We start from the raw sequence: 13,151 nt of genomic DNA on the forward strand, positions 1-13,151 counted from the left end.
CAGAGGCAGAACGGGCGAGATCTTTTGAGGCCAGGGTTCCAGACCAGCCTGGGCAACATGATAAAATCCTGTCTCTACAAAAAATACAAAAATTAGCCAGGCGTGGTGTCGTGTGTCTATGGACCCAGCTACTCCAGAGGCTGAGGCAGGAGGATCGCTTTAACCCAGAAGGTCGAGGCTGAAATGGGCTGAGATTGCGCCACCACACTCCAGCCTGGGCGACAGAGTGAGATCCTGTCTCAAAATAAATAAGTAAATAAATAAATAAGAGCATCTCTTCTAGACCCGGTCCCCCCCTTGAACTCCAACGTCCTGAGACGGGTGAGGTTTCCGCCCAAGCCTGCCTGAGCCCGGGCCAGGTTCTCAGCAGTGTGTGGGAGCCACAGGGCTAGTGATGCTAATGAACTGATTCCACAGCTTCTGCATTTTCTAACACTAGGAACACTCCTGAGGGTTCTTAAAGAAAGTGGAAGCGTGGCACAGGAAGGTTAGAAACCTATACTCAGTTGCCCTCTCTTTTTTTTTTTAAATTAACAAAACACAAAAAAACAGACGCCATGCAGGTTCCTGGAAGGCTGAGTCACCATTCCCGGTGGGGCTGGCGGGCATTGGGTTTCAGATGCCCTCATGCCGGCCACAGCAGGCCGGTCAGGCCCTGGCTTCTTTCCTCACGCCCTGCTGAGGACCTGGGAGCTAGCTGGGAGGGCACGGGCCCCGGGCTGGGTGAAATGCTCTGCTGGGCCCTTGTGCCAGAGGGACCAAGCCTGAGCCGCCCACCGTGGCTGCAGGGTGCCCTGATGCTTCCTGAGCCGCCCACCGTGGCTGCGGGGTGCCCTGATGCTTCCTGAGCCGCCCACCGTGGCTGCGGGGTGCCCTGATGCTTCCTGCCTGGGCCCCCAAGCCCGTGAGTTCTGCTGCCCGGGTTGCCCCTTCCTGAGGGCCCGGGAGAGCGGCCTATGGGTGTGAGCCCACCAGTGTGCCGGGAGCATGGGGAGTCTGGCATGGGCCCTCACCGGAAGGCACTCAGTCCCAGACACATGTCCAACGTCTGCTCCCAAAGTCTAGAAGCTTCTCTCCTGGACAGGCCCGGATGGGGGAAGGGACTCCCCATGCCTGGCTCCCGGCCATGCCTCCCTCACCAGACACCTCCACTGTGTGGCACTGGGGCACGGCTAGACGCTAGGCCTGAAGAACCTGGGGGCCCTGCTGCCCTACAACCCCTGCTCTAGGCCTGGCCCACCCAGGTCCTTCAGGAGCTTCTTGGAGGCAAACCCCAGCCCCTCAGCCCCCACAGACAATGTCCAGCTCCCCACCCTGGGACAGGATTCCGCCAACCTCGCCCTCTCAGCTCCCCCCTAGCGGGGACATGGCCACTGCTGACAGGATTCCGCCAACCTCGCCCTCTCGGCTCCCCACTAGTGGGGACACGGCCACTGCTGACCCAGGCACCATGGGGCTGGATGCCACCACAGGTGCTGTTCCTCTGCCTGGACAGCCACGTTGCCTGGGCCCGCTGGGTGCTGCCTCTCCAGGGGGCCCTCCCTGACCACGCTTCTCTGTCCCGTCACCTTCCTGTGCTTCTCTAGACCAGGGACTCCCCGGGTGCGGTGGACACGAGGCAGGGTCCCTCTCGGGTGGGGCCATAATGGGCACTGCAGGGCGCTGGGCAGCGTCCTGGCCCCCCCCAACTCCATGCCAGGAGCACCGCCCAGATGTGGTAGCCACAGATGTCCTGGACGTCGCCTTCTCCTATTCAGGACACAAGAGAACCCTCACCTAACCACCTCATCCATGGCCACAGACAGCGCCGACAGTGACAGGCACAGCCATTGGCACGCAGAGTAGGGGAGACTGAGACCTCACTGGACCGTGTGGGTCCTGGGCTGGGGAGGCCACGCTGATGGGTCGGGGCTGGCTGGGGGCACCGGGCGCACTGACCTTATCGTGGGTGGAGGGAGCAGGGTTATCGTCCCAGATGGTGGACACCTGGTTGAGGCTGTCGGCCGGCAGGAAGTCGGGTGTGTCCACGATGTCCGACAGGGAGTCCACGGATGAGGAGAAGATGGAGATGTTGGAGAAGTCCTCAAAATAGGAGGAGTCCTGGAAGACAAGGCCAGGCCCGGTGAGGGGGGTACGGGAGACACCACGGCCCCTCCACGCACTGGAGCACGTGGGGACGGGAGACACCACGGCCCCTCCACGCACTGGAGCACGTGGGGACGGGAGACACCATGGCCCCTCCATGCACTGGAGCACGTGGGGACGGGAGACACCACGGCCCCTCCACGCACTGGAGCACGTGGGGACGGGAGACACCACGGCCCCTCCACGCACTGGAGCACGTGGGGATGGGAGACACCACGGCCCCTCCACGCACTGGAGCACGTGGGGACGGGAGACACCATGGCCCCTCCACGCACTGGAGCACGTGGGGACGGGAGACACCACGGCCCCTCCACGCACTGGAGCACGTGGGGACGGGAGACACCACGGCCCTCCCGGGTTCAAGCAATTCTCCTGCCTCATCCTCCCAAGTAGCTGGGATTACAGGTGTGCGCCACCACGCCCAGCTAATTTTTTTGTATTTTTACTAGAGACGGGGTTTCACCATGTTGGCCAGCCTGGTTTTGAACTCCTGACCTCAAGTGATCCGCCTGCTTCGGCATCCAAAAGTGTTGGGATTACAGGCGTGAGCCACCATGTGACAGAGCGAGAGAGTGAGACTCCGTCTCAAAAAAGAAAAAAATAAACAAGCAATGGGTGAGAAACACCAACCCTCAGGGCCACGCAGGACGGCGTCTGACTTCTGCAGCACCTGAAGGGCAGCAATGCTGCAGGAACTCTGAGCAACTCGGGTCTGGGGTGAGCCTGGTGCCATGCCCTGTGCCGGGAGGGGGGGGGGGGCGGGAGCAGCCACGCCCAGAGGTGGGGCTCGCCATGGGGATGACACACACACACACGCGCTGCCCAGTGGAGGAGATGCATGTACATCATTTCATTTTTTTTTTTTTTTGAGACGGATTCTTGCACTGTCGCCCGGGCTGGAGTGCAATGGTGTGATCTCGTCTCACTGCAACCTCCGCCTCCCAGGTTCAAGTGATTCTCCTGCCTCAGCCTCCCAAGTAGCTGGGATTACAGGTGCGTGCCACCACGCCCAGCTAATTTTTGTATTTTTAGTAGAGACGGGGTTTCACCGTGTTGGTCAGGCTGGTCTCGAACTTCTGACCTTAGGTGATCCATCCACCTTGGCCTCCCAAAGTGCTGGGATTATAGGCGTGAGCCACCGTGCCCGGCCACATGTGATGTCTCACGCCTGTAATCCCAGCATTTGGAGGCCAAGGTGGAAGATTGCTTGAGTCCAGGAGTTCAAGATTCGCCTGGACAATATGGCGAAACCCCATTTCTACTAAAAACACAAAAATTAGCTGGGTGTGGTGGTGCATGCCCGTAGTCCCAGCTACTCGGGGGGCTGAGGTGGGAGGATCACCTGAGCTCAGAGGGGTCAAGGCTGCAGTGAGCTATTACTGCACAACTACATTCCAGCCTGGGTAACAGAGCAAGACTCTGTCTCAAAAAAAAAAAAAAAAAAAAATAGACTGGGCATGGTAGCTCACGCCTATAACCCCAGCACTTTGAGAAGCCAAGGTGGGCAGATCACCTGAGGTCAGGAGTTCAAGACCAGCCTGACCAATATGGTAAAACCCTGTCTTTACTAAAAACACAAAAATTAGCTGGGCATGGTGGTGCGTGCCTGTAATCCTAGCTACTCGAGAGGCTGAGGCAGGAGAATTGCTTGAACTCAGGAGGCAGAGGTTGCAGTGGGCTGAGATCGTGCCATTGCACTCCAGTCTGGGTGACACAGGGAAACTCCATCTCAAGAAAAACAAACAAAGAAAAAAAACCAGGCAAGTCAAGGGGGCGCTGTCTCTCCCTGGAAGCTGTGGGTTCCGTCCCCCTCACCTTGCTCAGCTTTGCCCACTGCCCACCCTGTCAGACCCAAGCACCTGGGCACTGATCACTAGGGACCTTCAGGAACCTGCCCCCAAACAGAGACCCCCGGGACAGAGGTGTCCATGCTGCCCGCCTGAGGCCCAGAGCCAGGTAGGGTGCAGCCCCCCCCACCCCACGAGGGTAGGAGCAGTCCACCTCCCAGAGCCTCTGGAGGCCCCGATCGGCAGGGTTGGGGAGCATTCACCCCACTGAGGCCCACGAGGGCCCTCCAGACACTGCCCACCCAGGCTGCAGAGGGCCTGGTCACGCTGACCTGTGGCCCGGACCCTCCGTGGAAGCATTTCCCGGGCAAGGTCAGAGGCTCCTGAGTTGGTCAAGGCCCCAGCCAGGAGCAGGGGTGAGTTGCTATCGGGCCCAGAACCACCCAGGCCTTGGTGGTGCAGGGAGCACAGGCAGAGCGGAGGAGAGCTCCCCAAACCCAAATGCGTGGGTCACACGGCGAGTCCTTCCCCGGAGCTCAGCGTGGACAGAGGGAAGGGACCTCAGGCAGAGACACCTGCCCCACGCCCTCACCAGGTGCCCTTGGCCCAAGAAGACAGGACAACAGGGTCCTCCCGTCCAGGGTCCTCCTCCCAAAACTCCTGCCCCAGTCTGAGGAAACACCAGCCCGACTACTCCAGGGCATCCACACCACCCGACCAGCCCCAGGACCACCCAACGCATCTGAAACACGGGCCTCTGAGAAACCATCACAGCCCAGAGGGGCCTGAGATGCCTAAACACCATGTGGGGTCCTGGGCAGGAAAGGACATGGGGGAAACTGAGGCAATCCAAGCAAAGCGTGGGCCTCAGGAGTTAACGGTGGCATACGGATGTTGGTTCATCAGCCGTGACAGCCACAGACGGGAGATAGAACAGCAGGGAGCCCGGGAGTGGGGGCACGGGGACTCTCTGCACTGTCCCTGCTGCTTTTCTGTCATTCTAGAACAGTTTGAAAAGTTAAAGTCAAGTCGGGCGGGGGGAGCTCACGTCTGCTACTCAGGAGGCTGAGGCAGGAGGATCCCTTGAGCCCAGGTGGTTGAGGCTGCAGTGAGCTATAATTGCGCCACTGCACACCAGCCTGGGAGACAGAGCGAGACCCTATCTCAAAAAAAAAGTTAAAGTCAAGCAAGGCATAATGGCTCATGCCTGTAATCCTAGTGTTTTAGAGCCAAGGTGAAAGAATCACTTGAGCCCAGGAGTTCAAGACCAGCCTGGGCAACACAGCAAGACTCCATGTCTACAGAAAGTATAAAATTAGCTGGGCATGGCAGCATGTGCCTGTAGTCCCAGCTACTCAGGAGGCTGAGGTGGGAGGATTGCTTGAACCCAGTTGGTGGAGGTTGCAGGGAGCCGAGATCGTGCCACTGCACACCAGCCTGGGTGACAGAGCAAGTCCCTGTCACAAAAACAAATAAATAAAAGTGAAAGTCTAATAACGAGGGAGTGCTTGCAGCTTTCAGGCTTCAAGAACGCAGCCTCGAGGCCCCGCCCTGCTCCCCGTCCGGTCCTTCCCAGCACAGGACACCCCGCCAGGTGCATGAGCCCTCGAAGCCTTCACCTCTAGCAGGTGCCCTCAGCGATTAGGGACAGAGGGAGACGGGGTTCCCAGGGCTGGCCCTGTTCACATGTGGGAAGCTGAACAGAGCCAGGCCAGCTCCCCCCACAGTGGCTCCGTCCTCTGCCCACATCTGGATTTGACTCCTAGCAGCCACCGGCTCACCTCAGAGACAGCCTAAGTCCCACCCACGCCTGTGTGTACCTCCACAGCCCCTCCAGGCCGGCCCAGGCTCCTGCATCCTTCACCACATGACCCACCCACCCTCCAGCCTCAGCTCAGCGGACCCAGTGCCTCCCCAGGGAACCGGGCCCCTCTGCAGTCTGTAGTGAGGACAAGCACCAAGGCCCCTCAGGGGTGACACTTGCATCCCTCCCCGCCAGCCCCCAGTTCTGGGGCCCCAGGGAGGGCTGGGGCTGCCCGCTGTGGTTCTTGTCTCTGTAGCATTTCAGGAGCCCTGGGCTGAGGCGGGGAGCTGGCAGGACCTGGCTCTGCCCCCTTCAAAAGCAGCAGACACAGCTCCTCCTGCCCTGGGCAGCCAACTCCAGACGTGACTCCAGAACTGACTCCAGACCTGATGTGCTGCCACAGCCCTGTGCTCCAGGACCCACGGGGAGCCACAGAGCCACAGGGATTTGCCGGCCTGCATCACCAGAGCCAGCCCTGACCAGGCCCACCCAGCCTCCGCTCCCTACAAGAGCCCCATAAGACACCCAGAGCCCCTCCACCTGAGGCTTCTCTAGAGGAAAGCCACAGCTCTGGGTCCTACCCCAGGGGCAGAAGGAGGGGGACGCAGCCCTCCCAACAGCCACTGCCACTGTCACGGAGGGCCCCCGTCCGGGCAGGGCTGAGCCCGACCCCCCCACTCCGCTCGGGTCCCCCAGCCTACGCACAGGGCGCCGCTCCCAGCCCGAAGTCTTAAACCTCTGCCTCGGAACCTTCCGGCAGATTCCCTCTCACTGCCAGAAGAGACGGACGGGGCGGGGTGGGGATTTTTTTAGAGCCTGGCGGCCTCGGACTCTAGGATGAGATGCCGGCTGCTCCGGCAGGTGGCCCGGCCGTCCTGAATGGGGTCCCACCTCCCAGACCCCTGCCCCCGAGGGCCTCGCCCGCCCCAGAAAGGGAGTGTTACCTTGTTCAGAGCCTCGAACTGCAGCCACAACTGCAGCTGGGACATGGTCCCGGCGCTCGGGGGGCCAGGGGTCCCCCAGGAAGCGCTGCCCGGGAGCGGCTCCCTCATGACCGCGGCAGCAGCCCCAGCATTGGGTCGGCCGGGGCGGACGGGGGCGGCTCTCCGCCCGGCTGCATTTGCATGTCGGTTTAGTCACCGCCGCCGGCGCCTACTTCCTCTAAGGCCGGGGCTGACTTTCAGGAAATGATGCCGGCCCCGTAAGTCAGGGCAATTACTGGCAGTGCGAGGAGAATTACTGTACGGGGCGGATCTCCCACAGGCGCTGTCAACACGCACCCCCACCCGTGCCCCGCCGCAGGACCAGCCCCCTTTGGGACACCCGGCGGACGTGCAGAATGCCCAGGTGGGCATGGGCCTCGGTCTCCCCAGACTGCAGGGAGCTGGGTTCCGTTCCACGGGGACCAGCTGCTGTTCCTGGTGCCCCCAAACCACAGGCAGGGAAACTGCGGCCAGGACCGCCTCCCTTCACCCAGCACCCCACCCATGCCGAGCGCACCTCAGGCCCTGCTGCGCCCCCGTGGGGCTCTCCCCACCCCACCCCTGCGGGCTGAGGTCCCTGAGAAGCCGCTGCCGCCGAAGCAAAATCCCCTCCCTGCTCTTTCCCTGCTGTCCGTGCCCAGGGGGTTCAGCGGGCCCGTGGCCTCCCTTGATCTGGGGCTGGCGGAGGGAGAGCTGAGCCTGGGCCGCTCCTCTCCAGGCTCTGGCCAGACCCGGCCTCAGCCCCCTTGGCAGGAACAAGCGGTAGCGTCCTGGGAAAAGAATGTTCTCGCTTTGGTAGAAAACCAAGTGTCAATGATGCACTTGCTGGGGCAACCCCGGGCCGCGAACCCGCCGGCGGACACGCTCTTGCCCGCACTGTGAGGACCCTGGCGCGTCCCAGGGGCCTAGACACCGCGGGGCAGACACCTGATGGGACCTCACATTGGGCCACAGGCGGTCATTCTCGGTGTCCTTGGAGGAGCTGGGGAGGCCCCAGGGCCAGTGGGGGTGGGAGGACGGCCGGGCTGCGGAGAAGACGGGCCCCATCTGCCTGTACTCAGCGACTGACCGGGCAGAGGCCGCATTTCCCACGAGACGGCGGCCGAGATGGCGCAGGTGGCCACGGCTCCTCCTCTGTGAGGGGAGGAAGGGCCCGGCCCTGTGGCCAGGGGCCCTGGGAAAGAAGGAAACCGCCCCGAGAGTCCAGGGGAGCCCGTGGCTGGGCCGGAGGGGTCGGGACAGTTCCGGGCTTGTAGGACCCCCGCCAGGGCTCTGAGGGGAGAGTGGGACCAGGGGGCCCTCAAACCCTGTGCACTCCGCCCCCACGGGCTCACCCTGTTCTAAACCCTGAGGCCCTATGCCAGCCCCACTGGGGCCCCGCGTCCAGGCACCGCAGCAGCGGAGGCTGGTGCAGACCGTCGCCCACACCCCTTGCCACCACCCATCACCTCCTGGAAGCTGGGCGACAACACGGGTCCGTGCGGCTGGGGCGAGGGGCCCGCCTGCCAGGCACCCCGCCCGCCAATGGAAAACAACCAATGGGGAAGAAACCCACGGAGCCGCTCAACCCAGCAGCCAATCACAGCCACCGCTCAACCTAGCAGCCAATCACAGCCACCGCTCAACCGAGTAGCCAATCACAGCCACCGCTCAACCAAGCAGCCAATCACAGCCACTCCCAGAGACAGCTCCACACCAGCTCCACGCAAAAAACCCACAACCACAAGCGCTGCTGAGGACGCGGGGCAGCGGCCTGGGAACCATCCTGCAGCTCCTCAAAAGAGGCGAATGGGGAGTAACAGTTAACCCAGCAGCTGCACTCCCAGGTGCCATCAGGAGGACCCACAGCTCACGAAAGCCTGAACCTACAGCTCACGAGTGGACCCACAGCCCACAGGACCCACAGTTCAAGGGTGGACTCACAGCTCAAGGGTGGACTCACAGCTCAAGGGTGGACTCACAGCTCAAGGGTGGACTCACAGCTCACGGGTGGACTCACAGTTCATGACAGCCTGGCTCCTGCAGCGCAGTCACCCACGGAGGAATGGGGCCAGCACAGTGAGGCCATCCACACACTGGAACACGACCCAGCCATGAAAAAGAGCAAGGCTCTGACCCAAGCCACAGCATGGATGCACCTTGAGGACGTCACACTCAGTGAGAGACGCCAAACACAGAAGGCCACGCAGTGTGTGAGGCCATTTCTATGAAATGTCCTGTCCTGAACAGGAATCCACACAGACAGGAAAAGCATTCAGGTTATCAGGGGGTGGGGATGGGCCGGGGAGTGACAGCTGATGGGAAGGGGGCTTCCTGTGGGATGATGGAATGTTCTGGAACTAGACAGAGGTGGTGGTTGCACAACTCTGTGAATATGCTTTTTTAAAGTGTGGATTTGGGCCCGGCACGGTGGCTTACGCCTGTAATCCCAGCACTGTGGGAGGCCGAGGTGGGCAGATCACGAGGTCAGGAGTTCGAGACCAGCCTGGCCAACATGGTGAAACCCCCTCTCTACTAAAAATACAAAAATTAGCCAGGTGTGGTGATGGGTACCTGCAATCCCAGCTACTCGGGAGGCTGAGGCAGGAGAATTGCTTGAACCCGGGAGGCAGAGGTTACAGTGAGCTGAAATCGTGCCACTGCACTCCAGCCTGGGCAACAGAGCAAGACTCTGTCTCAAAAAAAAAAAAAAAAAAAAAGGTGGATTTGGCCGAGCGTAGTGGCTCACACCTGCCATCCCAGCACTTTGGGAAGTTGAGGTGGGCAAACAGCTTGAGCCCAGGAAGTTCAAGACCAGCCTGGGCAACATAGTGAGATCCCATCTCCACAAAAAATACAAAAACCAGCTGGGCATGGTGGCGGGCACCTGTGGTCCCAGCTGGGCATGGTGGCGGGCACCTGTGGTCCCAGCTGCTCAGGAGGCCATGGCAGGAGAATCACTTGAGCTAGAGAGGTGGAAGCTGCAGTAAGTTATGATCACACCACTGCACTCCAGCCTGGGCAACAGAGCAAAATACTGTCTCAAATAAATAAAGTGGATTTTATGGCATGTGAATTTTGTCTCAGTTTTTAAAAGACCTGGAAAGCAACGAAACACAGAAAGAACAAGCACAGACTCCGACTTGCTCCCCAGGCCCCAGTGTGACAGTGCAGCCCGGGGTCCCTGGAGCAGGTCAGACTGAGGATAGGGGTGCGCCGCCTAGGGACCTGCTGGGCACTACCCCACCCACCTCCGGCACCCTGCGCCCGGTCCTGGGCTCCCGTGGCCCGGTCTCTCCCTCCGCCTCTGTCCAGGGTGCACCCCTCACTGACCAGTCCCGCAGCAACGCTGACCGAGGGCTCCGTGTAAGCCTGGCTGAATGCCTGCTGCCTCAGCCCTCACAGGAACCCTGCCCTGCATTACAGGGAGGGAAACAGGCAACGGGGATGGGAGGGGCTCCTCCTGGAGGGGGCTGGGGGGCAGACAGAGAGAAGAGGCTTCCAGGTGGTCGTGGGGCACAGGTGGCACTTCCTGGACACTGCCAGTCTTTGGTGGCTGGGAGAAGGGCCCCTCAGCAGGCCTGGTCACTAGAGTGCCCCGTGCAGAGCTGAACTGTGTCCCCAAAATGGTGTGATCATGTCCTGGCACCTGGAAGCTGTGTGTGTGGCCTTATTTGGGAATCCAGTCCTCGCAGATGTGAGTGGTTAAAAAAAAAAAAGGCCGCGCTGGCCGAGGGGGTGTTCTGTGCCTGGTGTCCTCATACGAAGGAGACACAGTCCCAGGGAGGAGGCCACGGGACACAGAAGCAGAGATCCCAGCCCTGCGGCCACAGCCAGGGGATGCCCGGATACCCTAGATGCTGGAGGGGCCGGAAGGAGTGCGGCCCTGTCCGCACCTTGACTTTGGACTTCCGGGCTCCAGGGCTGGGAGGGGACAGAGTCCTGGCCTTTGAAGCTGTGTGTGCTGCTTCCTCACAGCAGCCCTGGGAGGCTGGCACGGCTCCCCAGGAAACTGGGCTCCCTTCTGTCAGGGTTCCGGCCAGGTGCCTGGTATGGGCCCTGGGGCCGCCGCCTCAGTGCCTTCTGGCGCTGCAGACAGGCAGGGCCGAACCCTGGCGCACAGCTTCCTGCTGAGTCTCCCTCTCTAAGGCTGTCTGTGGGCGGCTCTGCCGGCCCCTCCTGCACCTGCCCAGGCCCTGGGCGGAGGCTCCTCCTCCCGGGGGGGCTGTGGCCTCAGCACAGACCAGGGGACAGAAGGTGGCTCTTCTTGGCCTTGGCTGGGTGTGAACCAAAGGCTTCCTGTAAGAAATCCCTCTCTCCCTCTCCCTCCTTCGCTCCCTCATCTCTCTCCCTCTTTTTTGCCCAATGCCAGTAACTGTGGGGGCTCCGTGGTGCCGGCTGGGCCGAGGCATCTGACCCCTGCTGAAACGCATCTGCAGAACAGTCAATGCCGCCTGCCTCCCTGCCTGAAAGCAGCCAGAGTTTGCAAAGCGCTTTTCTGAGCCGTGAGCTCATTCTGAGCTTCCCAGAAGCCCCCGGGATGCCAGGCAGAGAGTGTTGTTACCGGACAGCTGCGTTCCCAATGGTCCCTGCAGCCCCATGGGGACCCGGGATGGATGCCCGGCAGGTGGAGATGTCCTCACAGGACAGGTGGTGGGCAAGGGGGCAGCACCTGGGGAATGGGGATGGGCTGTGGGTGCCGAGAGCCCCAGGAGCCCAGCAGAGACGCAAGGGATCTGGGTGATGTCGGGAGGGGTGAAGGAGCACCCCCACCCCAGGAACAGGTGGCAAGGGATGGGCGAGGGGCAGTGAGGGGAGCAGGACCTGGGGAATGTCCTGTGTAGGGGCACAGGCTGGGGAGAGGCTCGGGCTGGGGTGCAGTGGGGGAGGCTCGGGCTGGGGTGCGGTGAGGGGAGGCTCGGGCTGGGGTGCGGTGAGGGGAGGCTCGGGCTGGGGTGCAGTGGGGGAGGCTCGGGCTGGGGTGCAGTGGGGAGAGGCTCGGGCTGGGGTGCAGTGGGGGAGGCTCGGGCTGGGGTGCGGTGAGGGGAGGCTCGGGCTGGGGTGTGGTGAGGGGAGGCTCGGGCTGGGGTGCGGTGAGGGGAGGCTCGGGCTGGGGTGCAGTGGGGGAGGCTCGGGCTGGGGTGCAGTGGGGGAGGCTCGGGCTGGGGTGCGGTGGAGGAGAGGCTCGGGCTGGGGTGCGGTGAGGGGAGGCTCGGGCTGGGGTGCAGTGGGGGAGGCTCGGGCTGGGGTGCGGTGAGGGGAGGCTCGGGCTGGGGTGCAGTGGGGGAGGCTCGGGCTGGGGTGCGGTGAGGGGAGGCTCGGGCTGGGGTGCAGTGGGGGAGGCTCGGGCTGGGGAGCGGTTGGGGGAGGCTCAGGCTGGGGTGCGGTGAGGGGAGGCTCGGGCTGGGGTGCAGTGGGGAAGAGACCAGAAGAGGCACCAGGGGCTGCCCTGGGGGACGCTCACCCCACACAGAAACAGGTGCCGGAGAGCCTGGGGGTGGGGCCACGAGGCTGGGCTGGGCCTGGAGCAGGGGACCCACGGGAGGCTCTGGGCACAGAGGGTGGGCTGCAGCACCGAGGGCCCCTTATCCTCGAGCAGGAACCCAACACCCCCCAGCCAGACCCAGTCATGCCTGGAACACACAGACATGGACCTGCATATGGACGCTGCTAACAGCGATTCACAGCTGCTGTAAACCCACACCTACTCCTGGGTATGAGCCCAAGAGAAACGAAAACGTGTCCACTCGGAGGTTTGCACGCACCCGTGCTCACAGCAGCACAACTCACGACGGCCACAGGTGGAAGCAGCACAAGCGTCCATCACGGACACACAGACAGACACAGTCGGTCCTCCACGCCTCCATCACGGACAGACGCAGTTGGTCCTCCACGCCTCCATCACGGACAGACGCAGTTGGTCCTCCACGCCTCCATCACGGACAGACGCAGTTGGTCCTCCACGCCTCCATCACGGACAGACGCAGTTGGTCCTCCACGCCTCCATCACGGACAGACGCAGTTGGTCCTCCACGCCTCCATCACGGACAGACGCAGTTGGTCCTCCATGCCTCCATCACGGACAGACACAGTGGGGCCCTCCACGCGTCCATCACGGACAGGCACAGTGGGCCCTCCACGCGTCCATCACAGACAGACACAGTGGGGCCCTCCACACGTCCATCACGGACACACGGACAGACACAGTGGGCCCCTCCACGTGTCCATCACAGACAGACACAGTGGTACCTGGTACCTCCACGCGTCCATCATGAACAAAAACAGTGGGTCCTCCATGCATCCATCATGGACAAACAAGGTGGGGCCCCTTCATGTGCCGGAACACGGCTCAGCCATAATCAGGAGCCAGGCTCTGACCCAGCCATAGCTCGGACGTACCTTGAGGACATCACACTCAGTGAGAGACGCCAGAGGCAGGAGGCCATGCAGCGT

At 62.1% G+C, this 13,151-nt stretch overlaps 1 protein-coding gene across 3 annotated transcripts in view; it reads right to left on the minus strand.

The window, feature by feature from the left end:
* SBNO2 (strawberry notch homolog 2) overlaps positions 1-13,151 on the minus strand; it is a 72,316-nt gene that overhangs the window by 18,230 nt on the left and 40,935 nt on the right. For 2 of the 3 annotated variants that reach the window (XM_055371037.2, XM_055371040.2), the window contains exon 5: positions 1,939-2,100. In XM_055371037.2, coding sequence (XP_055227012.1) covers positions 1,939-2,100 — 162 coding nt within the window. Of the gene's footprint in view, positions 1-1,938; positions 2,101-6,680; positions 6,974-13,151 lie in introns of those variants that run through there. The other variant, XM_055371038.2, reaches the window with a different exon arrangement.

The sequence above is a fragment of the Gorilla gorilla genome, chromosome 20, assembly GCF_029281585.2.
Source record: "Gorilla gorilla gorilla isolate KB3781 chromosome 20, NHGRI_mGorGor1-v2.1_pri, whole genome shotgun sequence".
Taxonomy (NCBI): domain Eukaryota; kingdom Metazoa; phylum Chordata; class Mammalia; order Primates; family Hominidae; genus Gorilla; species Gorilla gorilla.